This window comes from Chrysemys picta, chromosome 3 (genome assembly GCF_011386835.1).
Source record: "Chrysemys picta bellii isolate R12L10 chromosome 3, ASM1138683v2, whole genome shotgun sequence".
Classification (NCBI taxonomy): Eukaryota; Metazoa; Chordata; order Testudines; family Emydidae; genus Chrysemys; species Chrysemys picta.
In genome coordinates, this window is record NC_088793.1 from 69,321,900 (window position 1) to 69,344,080 (window position 22,181).

Below are 22,181 nucleotides of genomic sequence, written 5' to 3' on the forward strand. Positions count from 1 at the left end.
CCGATCTGGTGAGTAGTGTAGACATACCCTTAGAATACACACAGGGCTGTAGTGGATTGTGGGTCAGCATAAGCATAGCTATAGTGGTGTGACAGCACGTGTCCTTTACAGTAACTATCCTCCCCCTCATGCTTATCATAAAAGGGAAGACCAGAGTTAGTGATTCTCTTAGCCCCATTCTACAATGCCCCATCACCATAGCATATTAAGAAATTTGTACTCAATAGTGCACTTATCGCTATCATTCACTCAATGTGGACACCACCTCGCTAATCAATTTAGCAGGAGGGATGTCCTGAAAAACAATGCAGGAGACTAGGACACTGGTGTGTAGCAAAGGTTCCACTCTGATGCAGCAGTGCTCTTCCCCACATCCACAGCAGAAAAGTGCACTAAAGTAGTCAGCGTGTAGGAGAAGGGTTAAGCAGGTCCCAAGCAGACACATTAGAGATGTCAGTTCATATTTCCTGCTTTGGATTTTGAAAGGAATGGGTCTGAGTATTTTTCCCTGTACCTCGAGATGGAAAAAGGCCAGAGTATAACGGAGGATCTAGATGAGTTTGCTTCCTTGTCCACTATACTCGTCTTCTAACCCTCAACAGTCCAAGCACAGTGAGTAGAGGAGAAAATTGTGTGCAGCCCACAGAAATTCAGAATACAACTAAAGCTATTTGTATCTCTTTGGTACTAGTGAAGTCACTACTCCAGTAAATGAGAGTTCATGAGGGACTGAAGAGAAGAGAAAGGCTTTCCAAAAATGGATGTTGTAAAGATCAGTTAGAGCCAGTTTACCAAACAGGAGGACTTCACTCACATCCCAACATCCGAAACTATCTGGAGTCTTTAACCATTGCAGTTCAACTTTAAATACCAAAATAAGACAAAATAAACCTTTTCCCAACACAATAGTGGATGTGGGATGTCAAGATCTAGCATGCACATAGACACACCTGGTTACTGCAGCTTAACCAAAAGCTATGTTTTAAAACAGCTTATATTCCCAGAGTGAAAAAATAGACAGGCCTGTCTTATAAACAGATTTCTTTGATATCACTGAAATCTGGGGGTGAGAAAAGAACAGATGCTGAGTACATTAGTAATATCAAATCAGAAGTTTTTGGTCAGTTACATAAAGAACATGCTTCCACATGAAGCAGCTCATCCAAATTTAACAGAGGAATCATCTCTTAGACTGAAATATTGAGTAATTCTGCAGAGGTTATTTCCCTCTCCTAAATTAAACTCTCACCTACTTCAGTTGCTAGTAAATAAAGTTTTCATTTAAACATGGATAAATTTTATTCATACACAGCAGCAGTGCCACCTGCATATTAAAAACGAACAGTTTAGAAGTAAATGTTTTATTCTTCCAACTAAATTCCAGTACTACAAGGGCAGTAAAACAATGATACACTGAAAAATTGCAGCAATAAACATTTGTTAAAGACTGATAGAATAAATAAAAACTACAAAAATGAGAAATCATATAAACCCATTCTTAACCCCCAAAAAAGTCATGGAATACAGAAATGCCCTCCTTTACTATTTCACAGGCAGTACTGTGGGCTAGTTGCTTAAAATTGTCCTGGGGTTACATTCTAATTTAACTGTGATTACAGTTTTGTTGTAGTGCACAGTTATGAAAACCACACTAACTTCAGTCAGAAGTGTCATTCTACATTTTTATTTACACAACCAGTGAAGGGCAAGTTCTAGAACACCAGCTTTAATCCTTTACTTTTTCAAACTTATTAACATAAGAAGCCAAATTGTAATGATACAGCAAATGAGGCCACTGGTATTATTACAGGTAGCAAAGGTCCACATCCAGGTGGTACTGACATCAGGGAGCACTCCAAAACCAGTTGCTGCATAAGAGTGGTTGCCACTGACAAAAGCTTGAAATAACCTGTGTTCACGGGGGTAGGGAGGGTGGGGGAAGGGGGGAAATATGGCATTGCTGCAAGTCTTTTACTGGGACAGCTTGCAACAATTAGGGGGTATAGGGCAGCCCACATATGCAGAAAACATGATTCATGAAACATCTGAAAAGAGGAAAAAAAGGAAAGGTTAGTGACAAGATAACTGAATTCAAATCTAATATAAATCAGTTAAGACAATAGCAAAAATCAATTTAAAATGCAAATCCCCAATGGTTTACAGGAGGCAACTGTATGTGCTATTTGATGCACATACATGACATTATTCAGCACATTTTCATTTCACTCTAAATTCTCCACAGCATCATGAATTCAAGCTTTTAACTCAGTGCTTTTCAGTTAAAATAGAGACAAAAAACAGTGGTACTACTGGCCATTTTAAGTATTGAACAATTAAGAGATGTAGTGTTCCTGCTGGATGTTAAAGAAGCAGAGATACTCACAACTAGCAGGCTGTTCTCCATATCGTCGCATGATCTGATCATGCGTGAACTTCACAAATGCGTCGTATTGTTCTGCAAACATTAACATTAGAAGTGAGTGTACCAAGTTTAACTTAGCATGAAAAAAAGGTCAAGGCTTACTTCTTATGCCATACAAGCTATATCAATTAAACAAATGTTGACAGTCTGTAAGGGGCAAGTATGGATTATTCAACACAGCCATCTCATCTCTGCTCCCTAAAAAAAAAATCCACCCCATTAAACCATGTTAGCAATCAATTGGATTTCCCTTGACAAGCAAACTACAGCACAGAATAAGACAACAGAGGAATTTGGCCAAGGAATATTCTGCACTTAGAGAGAGAGGATCTCAAAGCCCTTTAAGCGCACTTAAATTCTCACATTATCCCAATTTTACAGATGCATAATGAAGGCCCAGAATGGTTAACTGAGCAAAGTCAGTGAGTGGCAGGGCTGGAAGTAGAACCCAACTCCCGCCCTCTAGCCACTGAACATGGTTACAAAAAGGCAGAATTTAAAGGTCTGGGAAATGACAGCACAGAAGTATAGAAGAGCGCTTTATTACAATCAATTATGTCACTGATTGCCAAAATGCTGAACAAGCAAGAAACAGCTAACTACAGGATAAAAAGCTAAGTGAAAAATATTTGCTTTATTTCAACAGCAAAAATAGTCACAATAGGGAACAGGTGACTGGGGGTTTAATAAAATCAGCTATTGAGTAATCTCCTCAAACTAAATACTAAGATTAAGATGATGCTATAAAGAATATTCAGTTCACTCTGAACTCAAAATTAGTCCTTTCCAGAAGGAATCTCTATACATCACATACATAAGAACACATTTTTTCATATTCTCTTCAGTTTCTAATATTGCACCCATCAACATGGTATTAACTTTCAGAATTAGAAAATTAAAGAAGAAGATCTATCAGATGCAGCTCCTCTCCATTCCCCTTCCTCCCTTGTGGAAAACCGCATGTGAGGTGTGTTGGGTTATTACTTTTAAGTGCTCTGCACTGTTCTTAGAAGAGGCAAGGTTAAAGAAAGCAATCTTCAACCAAAAATGTAGCAGTAGTTCTTGGTTTCCACAGAAGAGTCCCAGTCTGAGGGTCCCCCCCATGAAAGTCCCATCCTCCTGCAGGGATGAGCAAAGTAAACAGTGAATCAGTAATCAGCAAGCAGTGCAAAAGAACTCCTAAGTGTGGACTGTCTTGATGATCTGTGGGCCTTCAACCTTTGAGTGGAACTGGCCAGTAACATGGCAGCCCGTTTTTTTAAAAGTGTTTCCCTCTCCCCGCAAGCATAATCTCTGACTTACTGGAAATTCAGATTCAGCCAACTCTTCCTCAGCTGCATGAGGATGTTAGCCAAAATACTGGGATAACACAATGGGTATGTCTACACTGCAATCAGACACCTGTGGCTGGCCCATGCAAGCTGACTCAGGTTCACATGACTCAGGCTAGGGGGCTGTTTAACTGCGGCATAGACATTTGGGCACTTCCACCTTGCAGGTTCTATGCTCCAGCCTGAGCATCTACACCGTAATTAAACAGCCCTTTCATCGGAACCCAGGTTTTTAATTGCAGTGTAGACATACCCAATGTGAGCAGATGGAGGGATTGGTTGCCCAGAAACTGTATCCAAGAACAGCAGCAACTCAATTTTAGAATGTTTAGAAAAACAATATATTAAAAACTAGATAGCCACCTCATAAGTTCTCTTGTGAATTTAAATTTGGCTCAGTATAGCACTGGTTTGCATACTATTATCTAATATGCTCAAAGTACAGGTCTACAAATGAAATAGAAATCCCTGATCACTTATCTTACTCATCAAAGTGAATGTCACAGGAAAGGGACAAATTCACAGCTGGCTATTTGAAATCAGTTTTAATGAAGGCTTGTAGCACACATTGGAACTCTGGGTTTTTCCAGGTTGCCTTAAAAGTAGGTGATCACCACAACTACAAAGGAATGAGAAATACCAGAGTGCTATGTAAGAATACAGCAGGTGATATCAATATATGTCAGTACCCTGTGACCTGAACCTAACTAACCTTCTCAGACCTGCAAAAGCTTTTATATAGGGAACTCCAGAGTAACTTTCATGGGGAATAGAAGAGGAATAATGTTTTAGCCACAGCCCTACTGAGGCTAGTATCTCTAATGATTCTAAGCTCAAGTGAATGCTATTAAGGTTCCAGGTAGTGGAGATAAGGAAGAACCAAAGAACTCCACTGGATCAGGTTCACTATTTGGAAGATTCAATTGTTTGTCAGACACCCATACACAATGAAAGATGGAAAAAAGGAGCTCTCCGGTAAGCTATAAAGAAACCCTAATAGTTGCAGAAGCAAGAAGAGACTCTGAACTTTGAAAAGTACCAAGTGGTGAACAACTCGGCTTAGGGGCAGAAAGCCATTTGGTTAAGATCTGCTAGAGACTAGATTCCTACTGATTTATCCTTTCATACTGAAGAGCTATCACCTTGGAAAGGATGTGTGAATTGGAAGGGGATACAACCATTGTGGTGGTAAAACACAACTTAACTAGTCTCTTGCTGAGGGACTTGCTCTGGATTTTAATTTGGCACTCCCTCCTCAAAAGTTCCCATATGTTACAGAACATGTCATTGCTCCATATATGAATGAGGTAATATGATCCTATAGCATTTCTAACAGCTTTTTTTGGTAACCTCTGCCTTAAGAGCATACTAATCATCATATAGGCTCCTCTCCCCAAGAGATCAGTCTCCAGTGGAACTCTGACTGAGGGAGTGTCTAACTAGAGATTTTTCAGGAAGTACTTGTCATGCAGACAACTTCTCTAGGTTGGAAACCTGTAGTTATCCAGAACACGAATGTGTAAACATTCTTGGTCTTCAACTGAGCTTTTATTATCCTACAATAATAGAGAACACTTAAGAAGGAATGCACCTGATGATCTCGAGGGAAAGACTCTAAAATTATACAATAGGTACTACAGCAGTGGGAAGCCATCTACCTAACACAGGTATTTAGGAATACTGAGGCTGCTTAAAAGTGAATATGGTAGAAAAATTACTATTTACATGTGTATTTTTACACTGCTTTGAGCCTAAGGACATTCTGGTCTAAGATGGATCTATGGGATGCCCAGCCACAAGTACAGTCAAAGTTCCTCACCTCCACTAATTGAACTACATCAGTGAGCCAGCAATCCAGCATGAAGAGCACGGGGTGAATGCAACTACCCACAATAAAGAGGGGTTCAGGGGCAGAGGAAACAGGCAATCCACTGTGTAGTAAAGAAGAAAGCAACTATGCCACTGGTCAGAAAAGCACGAATAGTCGCCAAACACTGCTGGTTGTCTGGGATCAATCAGGGTTGGTATATGGGAAACTTCTAGTGCTAAAGGTATCTGCCTCACGTACTGTCCCCTCTATGCCAAATGCAAAACACTTGTTTAAAAAAAGGGGGGGGGGCAGAGAAGAGAAGCCCCCCTTCCCCAGGAGGAAAAAAACATTGCAACTGGCTCTTAGGAAAGCCAAATAGGAAGCCATTTTCTCTGTGGAGACAGAAAATGGGGAGGAGATGGTCAGCTCAAATATGCCAGCAAGAGAAAGTTCTATTTGAAATAAAAACTCTGCTTCCACCAATTGATGGTGTAGAAATACCCATGGAGTTTTATAACTTCTGTCCATAGCAGCACAGAAGATGGGCCAGATAGTCTACAACAGACACTACACGTTATCATTTTTGCTATATCCAGAGATGGAAACTTAAATTTTCAACTTGGGCATCTCATTTCTTAACCAATACAAGGTCAGGTACACACTGGATAGAACATTAAAGTTACAGAAATTGCGGTTGCCAATACATTAATTTTTTTTTCAAGTTGAATTTAATTCAAACACACCTGCAAGTTTTGTGGTCAAAATTTCTTCATACTCTTCACGGATTTTCTCTTCACGTTCTTTCAGCAAACGTTCACAGATCATTCCAACTTGTCTGAGAGTAAACAGGGGCTGTTCTTTTTTCAATGGTGATGATGCTGCAGATGAAGTACCTATGTGTAAATATTTACACACAAGTAACTCACAGTCAACATTCAACATCTTCCAGCTTTCTACATCATCTCTATTACATTAAATGTGTTCTCCAAACAAAACATTTGGCAAAATCTTGCTTTAATTTTTGGATACTTCCAAATTTTATTGATATTGTAAATATTTTATACCATCACTTAAAAAGGAAGTAATCTAAAATTATGCTCTCAGTTCAGCATGCTGTAAGGATAAGCCTCAAAAAAATGTTAAATAGCATTTACTACATGCAAAAATGTCTATTACAGCAAAGAAAAGACAGGTTATACTGCTACAGAAACATGTCCTCATTAAGGATCCTAGGCATTCATTGTGAGTAAAGTTACATCTGTTTTTAAAGTCTGAGTTGATCTTTCTGTAAAGACATCTGCTGCTCAATGGTTTAGAAAAAGTTTGTTTGCAGGATGATTTACTGGGAATGAGCTAACAAAAGCTTCAAGGAGTGCTCTATTTTAATTCTTTTAATCAAAAGCTGGAATTTGCCAAGACATTAATGCTTGCAATGAATGCAACTCCACAAACAGTAAGGATATGACTTAAGCAAGAGACAGTTCACAGGGAATCAGAGAACTTGAGAAAAGTTATCTACCCACACGGAGTCATAAGGTATATATCAAAGTTATACAGAGTTGTGCTAGATACCTGGCAAAGCTGGTCCAGTAAGGAGAAATGCATGTGGCTGTGCATCAGTAGAACAACATGGATCTGTCTGCTGGAAGCTATTTTCTAAATGTCTCCTCTTCTGCATGCGTTTGTACTCCTGTTTTATGTTGTACAGAATTTGTTCTAAAAGAAAAGTTAAAACAAAAGTTAACCTAGTAATGACTACTTTACAGTATCCCTCAACTTTATTTCCATTTCAGATATCAAGCATCTGGGATAATTAACTGATACCAATAACAGTTCCTAAAGCTATTTTTTTTTAAGTGATGTGTAAGTCGGCAACCCATTAAAGGGGCCATTTTATCCATTATATTCATGTGTGAAATGCAAATATAAATAAAGAATCGGACATTTAAAGAAGTTCACTCCATAATATTCATGTTAAAAGACTGAAGGTACAAGTGACAAGTTATACTGGTCTGAGGTACAAGACCAGCCTTAAAAGCCCTCCTACGGTGAATAATTAGTGACAGTTTTAAGGTCACGAACCATCATGGTTAGAAGTAAATGACAGACACCTTTGGAAACCTGGGAGTTTCAACCTTCCAGCTCTAATAGCACTAGCCACCTTCTGTTGCCACATCTGATTTTAATACAGTTCTTCTGATTACTACCTTGCTTCCCTTTGACCCCACCATTATATTTCATCTTAATTAAGGGCTGATATCTACACACCTCCATAATTAAAAACCAATCATTTAAAAGCAGATACTCCAAGCTTCCAGATAGTGTGAAATATTGATTTCTATTTTTTTCCAGAGATGCTGATAACATGTTGCAACTCAAGGGGGAAGAAAACAAGAGAGTAATCAGAATAATATGATTGTATAGTGAGACTATTATTTTGACATCTGCCAGGACTACAAACTGTTAGGCAAATCGGTACAAAAATTTCAGGATCAGCAGCTTTCTAAACCATGGTCCAGACAAGGAATATTTCATGGATCAAATTTTGGTCTCTTTTGAAGGACAACAATATGGAGTTCAAAATTTGTATAATTTGGTAATATTTAAGTAACTTGAATAATCTAGCCTCAATAATTTAAAATATAGCATCTAAATTATCATCATCCCAGGGGTTAACCACTGGATATATGCTCTTCTAAACTTAAGAAATGAATATGCATCCTGAAATGTCACAATTATACCAAATGAATTTTTAAGTGGCTACGTATTAAAAAAAATAATTTAAAGTAACATTAACATTACCCCAAGGTACTGCTATACAAGAAGAAAATATAAATTCTTAAATGTTTTACACAAGTTTAAGTTTTATTTCAAAATCTGGCATCTAATAATTTCTAGAAACATGTTCAAAGTGTACCCTAAACATCCCTTCCCTTACCCTCTCCCCTCAAGGCATTCCTATGTTGCCATCTCTACAATTAAACAGTTACCTCTAGCAACTTTCATAGCTTTTGCTCCCATGAGCATCAGCACCTGAATTAGACAACTAATACAGAGAACTACATACACTGGCCCCCTCTCCCCAGTTTCACAAAACACACACAAAAACTTCAAAGGCAATTAAAAGAAAAAAATCAACAGGCTTTCTGCTCTTTAAAAAGGGCCTCCAGATGCTTACAGACACCCCTCTCCCACAGGCATTTTTCAGATTTCTGCAGGTCCAACCACAGCTTGGAAAAATCTTCTGCTCACAGCAAAAACAACACTTCCCAGGATGATCATTAGCTTCTGTAGACTCTAGACTTTCATCTTACAAAATTTAGTTTCTAGTCCTTGGGGCAAAAATATCTTTCCAAATGTCAACTAAACAGAAAGTAATGGCACGCTGTCTCCATGACTCCACAGACAACTTTAGTCAGTACGTCCCTGCTGCTCCTTTGTGTTTTGCCAAACTGCAATATGGTTCTGCTATACAGAATAATAGGGACAACACTGTGTCTAAGCACCTCATAATTGATTAATTTAACACTACTGGCAAATAGGTAAACTGAGGCATAGAGGCTTAAGTGACTTGCCCAAAATCAGAAGTTTTTGGCAGAGCCTGTAGTAGGAAACAGATCTTCTGATTCCTTGTCCAGAGGTTTAACCACAGAACTATCCTTCCTCTATGAAGGATATAAGGAAGGCGATATAATGAAAGCAAGGGACATAGTAAAGTTAGGCTTTCTAGTCCATTTGTAAAAGCACATGTATGTACAATGAGTTACAATGAAATACAGTTTAGAGTAGAGGCTCTCAAATTGTGGTCCAGGAACCACTTGCTGGCCCACCATGGTGCTCAGGCCACATTTCCAGCTGCTAAGTTACATTTAGAGTTAAATACTTTCCTCAATATTACTTTTCTATACAACCAAGTGCTGCCATAGCTACAGAGATGTTATGCAATTGTGAAATGGAGGACAACTGGTTCTGTATTAAAGTGTTATCCACACTATGAAAAAATATGTATTGCAGTAGTTCTCAACTGTCTTAGGGCTTGTCTACATGAACACAGACTGACAAGCTGGGTTGTGAATCTACCCTGCGCTAGCCTGCCACAGTCTAACTGTCCATGTGTACCTGTTTCAAAGAGGACTAGATCAAAGCACATTAACTATTAATATGCATCCACAAAGTCCACATGCACAGTTAGACCACAGCAGGCTAGTGCAGGGTAGATTCCCACCCCAGCTTACCACAGTCTATGTGTTCATGTAGACAAGCCCCTACAGCTTAAATTCCAAGTGTGCAGCACCACCACATCTATGTTGCTAGTCCATATCAAGGAATTTTTTTAAGATCTGGGTTCACCAACTATACAGACATAAATTAAACTTCAAACATGACAAACCACAACAGAAGTCTTTTTCTGCAGTTCTGAAAATAAATACTCCATGTACACAAACTCTCAACTGCAACTGAGAGTATAACAAGGGGAATTCCCTTGGCTCAATAAAAAAAAAAATTTCTGAAGTCATCTCAACTAAAATAGTATAACTTCTTCCTGTCCATCAGAGTACCAAACCAAAAAAACCCACAGGCTTTTATCAATAACCCCTCCAAAGGAATAGACAAAAAAATCCCACTGAGACTCAAGGCATTAGACAAAAACCTAAAAAGCAGCTGGACTACTCCAGGTCCCTAAACACTATTACATAGCAAAACAGGCAATATGTATGTATGGAGTGAAAAAATCAAACCCAACACATTTTCTCCTCTACTGTCCAAGATACAAGGAACTCAAGAAAGATACATTATTATACTCTTATCAAAAATGATAAATTTCAATTACTTTTTGTCATGGAATGGTAATGTACAACTCTAGGAAGAGTGAGGGCAGATAGCAGGTTGCACTGATTTTAATCAAAGCAATTTAAATCACTGATTTTAATCAGGATTTAAATCAACAAGCAGGAAACCCTGATTTAAATCACTGTTTTGAGTCTTGTTTTACATCTCTGCTTTTTATTTTCCTAAAGAAAGGTTGATTCTCATTGGCTGGAAACTATTAAAATATGTTGATTTACAACTAAATATAGCCTTTGCACTAAATTTCGTGCTTTGTTGCTAACCAAGCAGATGTACTGTATCTATACATAGTTAAGCACTTCTATAGCTTAACTTACATTTTATTCAGATTCTAAATTTTTACCTTTTTATTTTAGAAAATGGGGAATGTTCCATTTCACTTATTAGATTAATTTTTACTTGTGATTTTATGAAGCCCTATTTAGACAGAAATTTAAATTTAATTAAAAATGCACATAAACAGCAATTTAAAATTGTTTTTATTAGTTCAATAAAACTACCTTAAATGTGCTAGATAAGGGAAAAAAATTGTATCAAAGTATGTTTTGCACTTAGAACTAACTTAATAAACAAAGGAAGTATCTGTAGTTAGGGAATTGAACTTACGGTTTTAGTCACCACATCCTTCAAGCTATTACTACCAGTAGATTTCATTCTCTCATACCTAGTTTTTAACAACAGATTGGAACAATAAACCAGCTTTTCTGCTTTTTCAACTCAGTTTCTCAATTTTTAATAAACTAAACCAGTTGAATAAACTGAAAATACTCTTTGCACCTGCAGAAGAGGCTATTTCTGTTAAAAACTGGTTTAGCAGCACAACCACCATCTCTTGTTCCAGATGCTTAGTTGGGCTAGAGAGAGAAAATGACTCTATATAGTTTGGTGATTAGGCAACTCACGCAGGAAAGGGGAACCTGAACCCTGGTCTCCCACAGCCCCATGGTTGGAGCACTCCTCTGGGATACAGGATATAAAGGGGCGCCACCACTTCCTCCTCCATTCGTTTTGTGAATGGTGCTTTCATAGTTCCTTTGCTTAAGATGAAAACACACTTTAAAATGCCCCAAAGCAAAAGAAAACATTTCATTCAAAACTTTTGTCAGCGTTTTTTGTTTTGGTAAGAAAACGGGGGAAAAAAATCTTGTTTATCTGAAAAGGATTTTTTTTTTAATTAAAGGTTTTGGTTCAACCAGCAAACAGTAAAATTGATTATTTGCACAGCTCTAATGTAGGTGCTGAAATTTAAGCCACAACTCATATGGTATCTTATTTTATTTGTACTAAACTGCTATAGGCCAAAAAACAAAATAGTGAAAATGAAAGCCCAGATCCCATAAACACGTAAATAGGTTCATAACATGAACAACCCCACTGACTTCAAATCATGTGAATCATGGGCCTTGTGCTTATAATTTAGCATGAGTTTGTGTGTTTACAGCATCAAGGACTAGCTAAAATAGTTTTTAATTAAAAATTTCTTGACCCACACAAAATCTTTGTCACTTCAAAACAAAACTGCTTTGATGTTAATAGTGAAAAGTTATTTAAACTTCCAATACATCAAAGTTAGTGACCTTTTTATACATAGGCCAAAAATTTCAAAAACAGGAGCCTAAAGTCAGGTTTCCCCTTATGTTGGATTTTTTGTTGTTTGTTTGTGTTTTTATTTTGACCTGCTTTTTATATTAGCAACCTCAGAAATCTTGGTTCCTGGCTTCCATCATTTAGCTGAAGGACACTTTGGCAGAATAAACAGGATGGTGATTCAGTAGGTTGAAATCGAAGTAGCAGCTTTCCCAGCCCTCAAATGGAACCTGAAACTCAGGTTTCAGTTTGTGATGTCACCTTCCAATTTATTTCATTAGAACCAAACCAAAGAATCCTTCAGAACTAGGGCTTGGCAAGCTGGTCAAATAATATAACTGACCACCCATTATTTGAGCGTGGTCAAACGTCAAATATCCCAGCAAGAATACCCTAATGTAGCCAATGGCCTACCTTTTTGATTGCATCACCGTGCCACCTGTTAGCAAGCCTACTTAAATGCCTTGATGACTCACTTTACTACATGCTAATGCCACATGTTGGGAAAAAGTGAACTAGCTGAAACCTGAAGTGAACTAATCAAGAAGTTTTTAATTTACAAATATGAAAGCTGCTGAGGCTTTGTTGATAAATGAGTATCCAAACCACCTTCTGTATTATGGATGTGCTGCCCTCTGATCCTATTTTTCATTGGTCACATTGATGATTGACAACTTTCTCATCACATGTCAAAAATTAAAAGCACTGTCAAATTTTTCAAAAATAGAAGTACCAGCAGCCATTTTTCAGTGCCATTTAGTAGAGCACTCACTTTCATCCGCACTGGGTAATCCTTGTCTTATTTGATGGGCACCTTCTATTAAATATCTCAAAGATCTTCAAATATGCAAGACGACATGAGTTGCTGTTGAAAAAGCCTATTAAGACTTTATTAGAACCATAACAAGAGTGGAGACCATAAATTAGTGCTTTAAAATATCTGACAATTTTTGACATTATTTGACCAATCATTTTTGCACCAATCAAATGCTCAACCATATTCAGAACCTAACCAATCCTGAGATTTTCATGAAGGAGACAAGTAGAAAACTACTATGATGTCATCTATATCTATATATAATCAAGGAGTAAGAAAGGAATCAGCTCCTTTTTAAATGCACTTTTGTACAGTTCAGTAATTCCTAGTTACTATGATCTCACTTATTTACAGCTTTTTCACTAGCCAAGGCCTGTCCCCCTTGTTCATACGCCTTTCATTTGGTCCCACCACACCTCTGATTCGGGGATCACCAGCCAAGTATTCTTCCACGAGCTGTTATCCCATTTCACCATCAAGGAAACTGCCTTGGGAGGGCAGTGGGATATCAATTGAGGCCCCACTGCTCTTCATTTAGTAACAGATCTCCATTCCAGAATCTGCCAACCCAACCAAGATATCTGGGGGGGGAGGGGGGGGGGAATTAATGAAGATATGTATTTTAGAGAGATCCAGACATTTAGCATTCTCTTGCTTTGGTCATGCTCAGTCACTTCAGTGTATTTTTTTGCCCTCAAAGAAAAAAATAATCTGTTGGTTTTTGCAGTAGATTTCTGACACTGAAAATTATATTTGTCTTAAAGAGCTACACTACTGTGTAAGGTTTATAGATGGCACCATGATCAGCATTTTTTATTTTTTGACATTCACAGCCAGTGCCCACATTTACAGGACCAGCAGCAGAACCTCTCAAGAGACCCAGCGGTGCAGAACGGGCACCCTCACGAGATCCAATTATCCAGGACCACAAATTAACAAAGGTTCTGCTCCTTCTGCTTCACGTCGGGCATTCACGTTAGCATTAGTGTGTTTTGCAATAACGTGACATTTCAGAAAATGCCAGAACCCTGGGTCAGGGACTTAAGGAATGACAAAAGAACAGACAGTGTGAAATATGCCAGACAACTGGCATTTCTGTATTTTTCTACAATCGCCATAATTTTATTGTCAAACTGGAAGCTAAAAATGCAGGATAAATTCAACATTTAGGCTACATTTGAAAATCAGCCTATTAATCACTTCATGCACCTATATAAGACAAAATCACCTCTCAAAAGGAGGTAAACTGATTTAACAAGTTCACAGACAGCCAGTGTATTTTAATTCAGGAAACACAGTTCTATGATACTGGGGTATTTTGAAAACCCTTTCGTGTTGCCATGATAATACAAGGACAAACTGTCCTGCTAATGAGTGTGTGCACAAGATTATTTTTGTATTTAAATTCTGTTTAGTGCTAGTAATAACATGGTAGATCTCCTCTTAAGGCCTTCAAGACTTGCTTGTCTTGGTTCTCAAACTTGTACTTGGCTACTGCTTGCTAGGTTTCAGTCAGAGGAAGCAGGTTTCCTGCAAAGGTAACTCACGGGTCAAAGGAGAAAGATAGCTCAAGGGTAGATTCAACACAGTTATTCTTCTCTAAGTATGCCAATTTCTTTTTCTTGCATAATTTTAAGATTTATTATAACTGGGTTTAGATATTAGATTTTTCTGTGAAAGATCAAAGAACATCTTGAATGGCAAAATCCTCAACTAACCTCTGTTCATGAATCAAGATTTAATGATACCTCAAGGGAAAGACTATTTACAGCCAATTTACCATATTTGTCCAGTTACTAGGGATATTTGCATGAAACGAAGGCTGCATTTCTTAAGAATGTATCTGTCCTTGCTTGTTTTTCACTTTTTCAATATATTTAAAAGGGCAGGTGAGGAGAAAGAAGGTTAAATCCCATTTTAGAATAATTTAGTACCCCTGAAGGATAAGAACAGGTACACAGCACGGTCAAAAGCTATACAGTATTTTTCAAACTCATCAACCAATGTGCCTCAATCCTGAACTAGAGTTAGAGAAGATGATCCATTTTTTTTTTTAACACCTGTTCAATTAGTGGTCTCTATGCCAAGGCTAGCAATAAAGGTGCACTTAGAGATTGTGGGTTTGTGATGTGGATATGTGCCCACTAAAAAAATAGACTTCTGATGGTATCTGGGAAGTTTAACTAGCTTAATTAGTTTCATTCACTAATGATCTCTGCCTGGATTTGAACCAGTGACATCTGAAATGAAAGGCCTTGTATTCCCAATAGCTATCCATCTCCTATAATCTTTGGTTTGTGACATCAATTACTTACTGGGGAAATGCTCATGAGAATATTACTTCAGATGGAAAATAAACTGCAAATATAGATGAACTTAAAGATCTTGCTCATGTGTTTTTAATAGAGATTTTTCAGGTTAATTCTAAATACAACATTTTTCATGACTTTTGTACGGTATTAGCTGCTATTTAACCTCTGAGAGGAAGCCATTTTCATGGAAGCACACCCGAAATATGAGTTTGTTTGAAGGTACAATATGCAATCTGGAGCAGAGATGCAGAGAAGCCATCCGAAGTTACTATCTGTGTTAATGGGATTTAAAACAGCTAGTGAGAAGAGATCTGCACTGTATTTTTATTTCTTTGGACACTGTTTCCCACCCTACCCACTTTCAATCAACCTAAAAGCCTCAGTTTCAGAAGAGCCTGTAGCCAGTACAGCATAATCTGCCTTTTAATTGCAAGCACAATGCTGGAATTATCAATTAGTAAAATATTACTACTATTTTTGCCCTTCCGAGTATGTTCCTCTCCTCAGCAAAAGCAACTGAAGATGAACCTGTCCTGACATCTTAAGGAAGAAAAATACATCATTCCTCCCACCACTTCCACCACCTAAATTTATCAGCTTGATAAAAAGAGAGCATAGTAGAGCTTTAAGATTTCACAGGGGAAAGTTATAAAGTACAGCAAGTTACCACAGGACACCTAAGTTTAAGTCATGCCAAAGTCACAAATGAATTTGAACTTGGTGGACTAGTCCCTATGTGCCCAAAACACAAAACCACCAAAAAACCTTGGCACAATTGACTGCCTCTTTGAGAAACCTGGGCCTCACTCTATTAAAAAACACACTCAAGACACTACCATTTATGCTTTATTTTCAGAATAACTGGAAACACTCACAACATTGTAGTTAAAAAGGCCACCCTCCAATCTGTTTTTGAAGTACCACAATAAAGCATGTATTCTAACCCACCTTGCATGGGGAAATCCTCCAGATACAAGAAAGTGAGCACCTCTGATGATTTTTGTTTAATCCTAGCCCTTCAAACAAACTTAAATATAAATTATATTTAAAAGTGCTCTCTGTCCTTCTAGAGAGTCAGTCTACTCTAACACCCTTTCCTCTATATATACATACACACAAAATATTCTTACCTAAATCAAATTTTAGCTAGAACCTATGTAAAAGGAATTTCAGGCAAGTAGGAGTACAAAGACTAATCTACTCAAAAGGGGGGGGAGGGGAGGAAATCTTACTAACATTAAGATAGTGCCACTCTTTCCCTACCAGAATTGTTGTATTTAAGTAGCATTGCCTGCACCCTATGTAAGTTAACCTTGATGTAAAAGTTTAAGATTGATAATTCCTTACAGATGCAAAACACTTCATGGTATGGAATGGAAGAATGATTCCAAATAGTCATAACAGTACTAGATACAAGATCTATAGGAGGTATAGATGAGAAACCACAAAACACAATTCAGCTGCCAAATCCACTGAGAAACTAAAAGCGACTTAACAGCTGTCAAAATAACCACAAAATATTAAAACACTCCTGTTAGATATAAATTTCATCCTAAAGTCTTCCCTCTCCCAAATAGAGGTATCATTTATTTGCCTATGAGCATTTTATACTTAATTTAAGACAGCTGGTGTTTCGTCTGGCTAGCATACTATGCGTGTTCCTGCAGACGCTATTGCCATTCAAGTTGCATTTTGTTTCCAGATAACACATTTGTTTCTGAAAAGATTAATCAAGTGTTGAAATACTGAGGTGCACAGCCATAAACTGGAGTTGAACAGCACCAGGACTGACAGGTCAAAGAAAGAACAATGTATTTGTTGTATGAAGTACCATCTTGATTTAAACAGCAGCATCAAGTGTGTGGTTTTTGTTTGTTTGTTTGTTTTTGTTTTTTCACACACACACACACACACACATTTTAGGTCTCAAATTACTAGAAATCTTTTCATTAAACAAAATTTAAAACAAATTCTGGCTGCAAGCATTGAAAACCTAAACACTACAGCACTGTACTTGAGAAACAGTGAGTGAAATTAACTAAACTACCTATTGTGAGTAAATTTCACTGTCCATAAGTGCAAAAATTAAACAAGCAGTGAAAGTTTGAGTTAAATTTTAAATGTTTTTTTAAACAGACACTAGGGTTCTTTACAGTGTGCCTTTAAAAGGGAAGGCTCTCATTTTAAAAGAATGCATTAGCAAGTGAGACCAGGATAATAATACACTTAGAAATGTTACTTATGACTATGTTTAGTGAAAAGCATAAAATTAGACAGAACTTAAATATTCACAGTAAACACTAAAGAGGTATGGCAAAGCAAAAGCTCCCATTATTACATTATTATAGCAATCTTATGTCAGAGCACACCCATGTGTGAGCATGCATAACTCCCAATGAAATTGAGCAAGGTTGTTGTTCAAGATCATTCAGTAACACTGAAACAAACATTTTTATTCATTTGTGCCTTATCTTTCACTACATAATTCACAAAGCCACCATAATTACTCTGATAATTAGAACCAACTACACCATATCAAAAATCAAAATTTAGAACCTAATAGTGGAAAACACAGTTTAATGACTACTTATAACACTTATTTCTGCTTGGAAAAAATCAATTATGATGCATTATAATACTTGATTAGTCAAGATTTTATCATTAATATTCAGACAGTTGTATGAGATTAGAGACATTGCCAAACTGACAATTGTTGACAGCAAATTTCTCTTTTTAAGTTTTATTTTGAAGATGCAGTTTAAAAACTAATGTATGGATACAAAGATCCATAAATAAAAGCTGATGTTGAATCTGATCACTTAGATTTTGGCATTTCCTCTCCAATAACTAGTGTATTATAATAATCTTTCCTACTCAAACAATTTATTTAATTTGATCATTTTAGATACATTTACTGGATTATTATACATATTCTTGCCATTATAGAATCACCTTTTTTTTAGGAATTTAAGTTTTTTCAAAGAAAAGATGAGGTAGGGGCCCAAGACAGATCAACTATATATGCTCAACAGTATCGACTAATAATAAATCTTAGTCTCAAAGGCCCTATATAAAGACCATTTAGCATTAAGACAGGAAATGATTTTAACTACCACCCATGCCTTGAAACTGTATCAATACTCCTCTCCCCTTGAGCAAGATGCATTACTATTACAGTGCAGTGGCCTGACCAACTTTTTTTTTTTTTAAAACCACATTTACATGAATTATTCATAGCATAGATCCTTCCATTTCCCTAAGAAATTATCCAACTGAAATCTTAGTATTTAAACAGTAACTCATAGTTTGAAAAGATAAGCAAACTAAGCTTGTTCTTAAAGATTACATATGTACAGACATTTAAATGCCTTATTGCAGTGTCATCCTTTACAAAGCTGCCTGGTGATCCATTCAAAACCCTTTCTAAACATTTTTATTTAAAAAAAATAAAATATTAAGTCATTGTCACTAAATTTAAGGAACTACCATTTTATACATATAATATCATGATTCCTTAAATTTGATCTTTTTAGTGTTTGACTAAGGCCTGTAGAACCAGAAGTGTTTAATCAGGACCTGCTGTCTATCGAGCTAAGCAAGCAGATCAGAACTGTCCTAGTAACAAAGAACTTAAAATACACACTTAAAACTAGTTTAGAACCGGAAACATAAGAATTCAGCAATTCTTATCAAAAGGGGTAACAAATTTAACAAAGGACCTGATTTAGTGGCAATTTAGGAAAGGCCTTTTCTGCACACAAAGGAGAGATTTACACCTCAGCTGCACGGCCACAAAAAACTCATGACTGCATGCATGGATGACAAACGTTGTGAAGTGCATTACTGGAAGCGGTAGGCTAAACTGACACAGGGAAGCCAGCAGACTCTGCACACCCAGCCAAAATTCATTTTCTCCTAGATTCGTTTGCGAAATTGATCTAGTTGTTTTTTTAATTGAAACAATTGCACAAACATGCCTAGAGCTAAGTCTTAGGGCCACCAGTTGAATCTTCTCTTACTTGAGAAGAACATGAAAAGGGTTTCTTTCCTCCCAACATCTTTGTGATGACAGAGACTCGCTAATTACATTTTATTTGTCCCGAAGGCAATTTACGCATTTAAAGCCAATCACTTTCATCACTTGATTTTTCCATGAAACTTTAAAGACACCACAGACTGTCATTTCGGTCCGTGCCACATCCTAGGCGACTGGAAAAGGCATTTTCCCTTTGTTGTATCCGCTTTCGCCCTTGCCCAAGTGGCGTTTTGTGGGTGATTGATGACAGGACATGCCCCCCTCCCCCTCCGATATCTGAACAACAGGAGAGGAGGTGCCGCCGCCCGCCTCACTGAGGCACCACCACTCGCTCCCGGCGCTAATGGCTGCAACAAATCGATCGGGGGACCAGAGAGGGGGGGCTCGAGCCCAGGCACCTTTCCCGGGTGTGATCGCGCCTCCCCCACGCCCCTACGTACATGCTCACCCCCTCCGCCCCCAGGATTTCCGCAGTTTGACTCGCCCCTGCGGCTCCCCAGCCGCCCAAGGAAAGCCTCCACGCCCGCCTCAGCGCAAAGAAACCCGCCCCCCCGCCAACTCCCCCTGCCTAGAACGAGCCGCTCCCACCCCCCCAGCCGGCCCCGACCTGTCGCCTCAGTCTGCCCCCCCCCCCAAGCCGGCATCGGCCCAGCCCGCCCCCCCCCCCTTTGCTGCCAACGGCCATTTCTATTGTGTCGTCTCCGTGGCGATGCCAAGCAGAGGCGGAATCGCCCCGTCTCTGCTGCTGCCATTCCCGCAGCCCGAGAGAAAATGGCTGGAGGAGACTCGAGACCCACCTCGCCCCAGCAGGGCCGAGAGCCCCCTCCTCCCTAGCCAGGACTCGCTCCCCTGCCCCCCTCACACTCAGCCCCACCCAACCCCCCCTTCCCCCGCCGCCGCGGGGCCCCGGCACCCACCTGTGGTGAGGCGGGAGGACACCTCCCCGAAGGGCGAGGGCTCCATGCGCAGGTATTTCTGCGGCGAGGCGGCGGCGAAGGACGAGGCGGCGGCGGCCGAGGAGGCCGGGGCTGACAATGGCGCACATCGCCTCCGCTTCGGGGAGGCCGGGCTCAGCAGAGGGTCGAAATCCAGAGTCCTTTTCAATGTGGCGCCGCAAGCCATGGCCGGGGGGGAGCGGGCCGGGGGCTGCGGAGAGCCGGGGAGAGCGGGGTAAGGGGGCTCGGTGAGAGGGGAGGGGGAGACGGCAGCAGCCGGCCCAGCCCAGAGGCGCCTTCCCCACCGTCTGGGGCGGATGGTGGGGGGGAGCTGCGTCAGGGCCTCCGCCTCCTCCCTATCGCCCTCTCCAGGGAGCGGCTCCGGCCCCCCCGGCGGCTCCTTCGCCGACGGATTCGCTCTCCGCCCGCCCCGCCCTCGCGAATTCCGCCCCCGGCCGTTCCCGGGGCGGTTGCTGGGACGGTAGGTGCGGAGCTGGGCTCGGCTCGCCGGCTAGGGGCCGCCGATGAAAAGCGATGGCAGCGGCGGCGGCAGCGCTTCCCTCTGTGACTCTCCCACACCAGCAATATGGCGTCAATAACAACGCCGCTGATTCAAAAACCAGCCCTCTTCAATGCGCCTGCGTAGCAGGGGCGGTGGCCGCCGCAAAGGATTAGGGGCCTTGTGGTTTTTCACCGGCTTCCCCTGCACTATGCGAAAGCGTTCAAAGGGAGTGGGGAGGAACTACACTTCCTGCCATGCAGCGCGCCGGGGCCCTAACTTCCGGGGTAGAATTTAAATCCCACAGAGGCTGCTGAGTGGGATGCAGGTTAAAGGACAAGTGACTGAGAGTGGTAGCCTTATATGTCTCTAGTGCAGAAAGCAGGCAAATAACAGTCAGGTAGGGAAGAAGAGCTTTAGCGCTGAGAGAAATATAAAACACAGCTGCACCCAGGAAAATGGGCCTAACTCTTAGGGGGAGGGGAAGTTCATATGGCAAGATTTCCTGAAACACAAAGCAGATCAGCAAGATAAGACATGAAAAGGGAAGAGGCCTTCTGAATGTGGTTGGGGCTGGCAATCTAGGATTGTGATGGGGGAAAGAAGCATTACTTGTTCTCAGCAATAATAGTGATTTTATACATAAGTGCACTCCTGCTGGGATGCTGCACAAACTCTTATTATTTCTTTATGACACCACAGGTGTACATGGTACTTTACAACAAGTAAAATATACTGCACAAATGCTCTTAAGTAAAATGTGTGGTCTCAAAAGCTTTTAGTGTCAGAATTGTACCAACAAGTACAATAGTGTGTGACTAGAAAAAATATGAGAACACAGGTACATATCCTAACTAATAACATACTGTGAAAGACCTTAGTTGAAAAATTGTTTCTTCAACATGATAAAGTGATATTCTTACAATTACTTAAACTGCTATCTTGTAGAAGGAAACCAATGGAGGGCAGGGGAATAGGTTTTAAAAACTGTTTTCTATAGGGCAACATAAAATATCCCACTTCATAATCCTAATAAATTACAATTTACCACTGTGCAAAATATAACAGTCAATTTAACTATTAGCAGCAACAAAAGATAAAGATATGGTATGTTCTTGGTAAATTAGTAACATTTTTAGAGATTAGGAAAATAGTCCTTTTCATAAATTACTTGGGTTTGGGTTTTGTCTTATTTTTAACAAATCAAACAAACAGTTCCTTAAAGGATGTGACCATACATCAGAATAAAACCTATCATCTGGAAATGAATCTCAGTTTTACAGGCCAAGATTAATGTCTAAGTAATGTCTACTAAACCAAAAGAGGGACATATCAGTCTATTTAATTATCCTGATGACAACATGTTTGCACAGTTCCTAGCACTATCGGGCTGATCCCGATTGGGTTTATGGGCATTACTGCAATACGAATAAATAGTAAATAATAAATAACTTGCTTTCCCTGTTAATAATAGCACATGTCAGGCCTGGAATAACTAGAATAGGGTTTCCATAACCAGATGCAGCTGGAAAAGGGTTCTCCAGACTTGCACAGACCTAAAAGTAACTAATGCCAGTAGCAAAT

The 22,181-nt window shown here is 39.4% G+C and overlaps 1 protein-coding gene across 6 annotated transcripts; it reads right to left on the bottom strand.

Moving 5' to 3' along the window:
• Window positions 1-1,345: 1,345 nt before the first annotated feature.
• Window positions 1,346-20,738, bottom strand: AKIRIN2 (akirin 2). Of its 6 annotated transcripts, none has more exons than XR_006176178.2 (6): window positions 20,081-20,732; window positions 7,136-7,279; window positions 6,307-6,456; window positions 3,407-3,541; window positions 2,384-2,455; window positions 1,346-2,045 (listed from the first exon to the last, which is right to left on the bottom strand). XR_006176178.2 is itself a non-coding variant. In XM_005299703.5 (5 exons), the coding sequence occupies exons 1-5, from the start codon at window positions 20,283-20,285 to the stop codon at window positions 2,035-2,037; spliced, it is 582 nt and encodes a 193-aa protein (XP_005299760.1). In that variant the 5' UTR covers window positions 20,286-20,738; the 3' UTR covers window positions 1,346-2,034. The 6 variants fall into 6 exon arrangements, 4 of the variants coding, with proteins under 4 accessions (XP_005299760.1, XP_042713507.1, XP_005299761.1 ...); XR_006176179.2 differs by having other exon boundaries at window positions 6,307-6,441; window positions 20,081-20,712; XM_005299703.5 differs by lacking the exon at window positions 3,407-3,541 and having other exon boundaries at window positions 20,081-20,738.
• Between the last annotated feature and the right edge of the window lie 1,443 nt (window positions 20,739-22,181).

What these genes read in the sequence shown, in the direction of transcription:
- AKIRIN2 (XM_042857573.2), bottom strand. Translation starts at nt 20,285, where the DNA reads ATGGCTTGCGGCGCCACATTGAAAAGGACTCTGGATTTCGACCCTCTG. An exon ending in GTCCTCCCGCCTCACCACAG is followed by an intron (nt 7,280 to 20,080) that starts GTGGGTGCCGGG and finishes CTTTTCTTTTAG; the next exon opens with AACAAATTCTGTACAACATA. An exon ending in TACTGGACCAGCTTTGCCAG is followed by an intron (nt 6,457 to 7,135) that starts GTATCTAGCACA and finishes ATTTACACATAG; the next exon opens with GTACTTCATCTGCAGCATCA.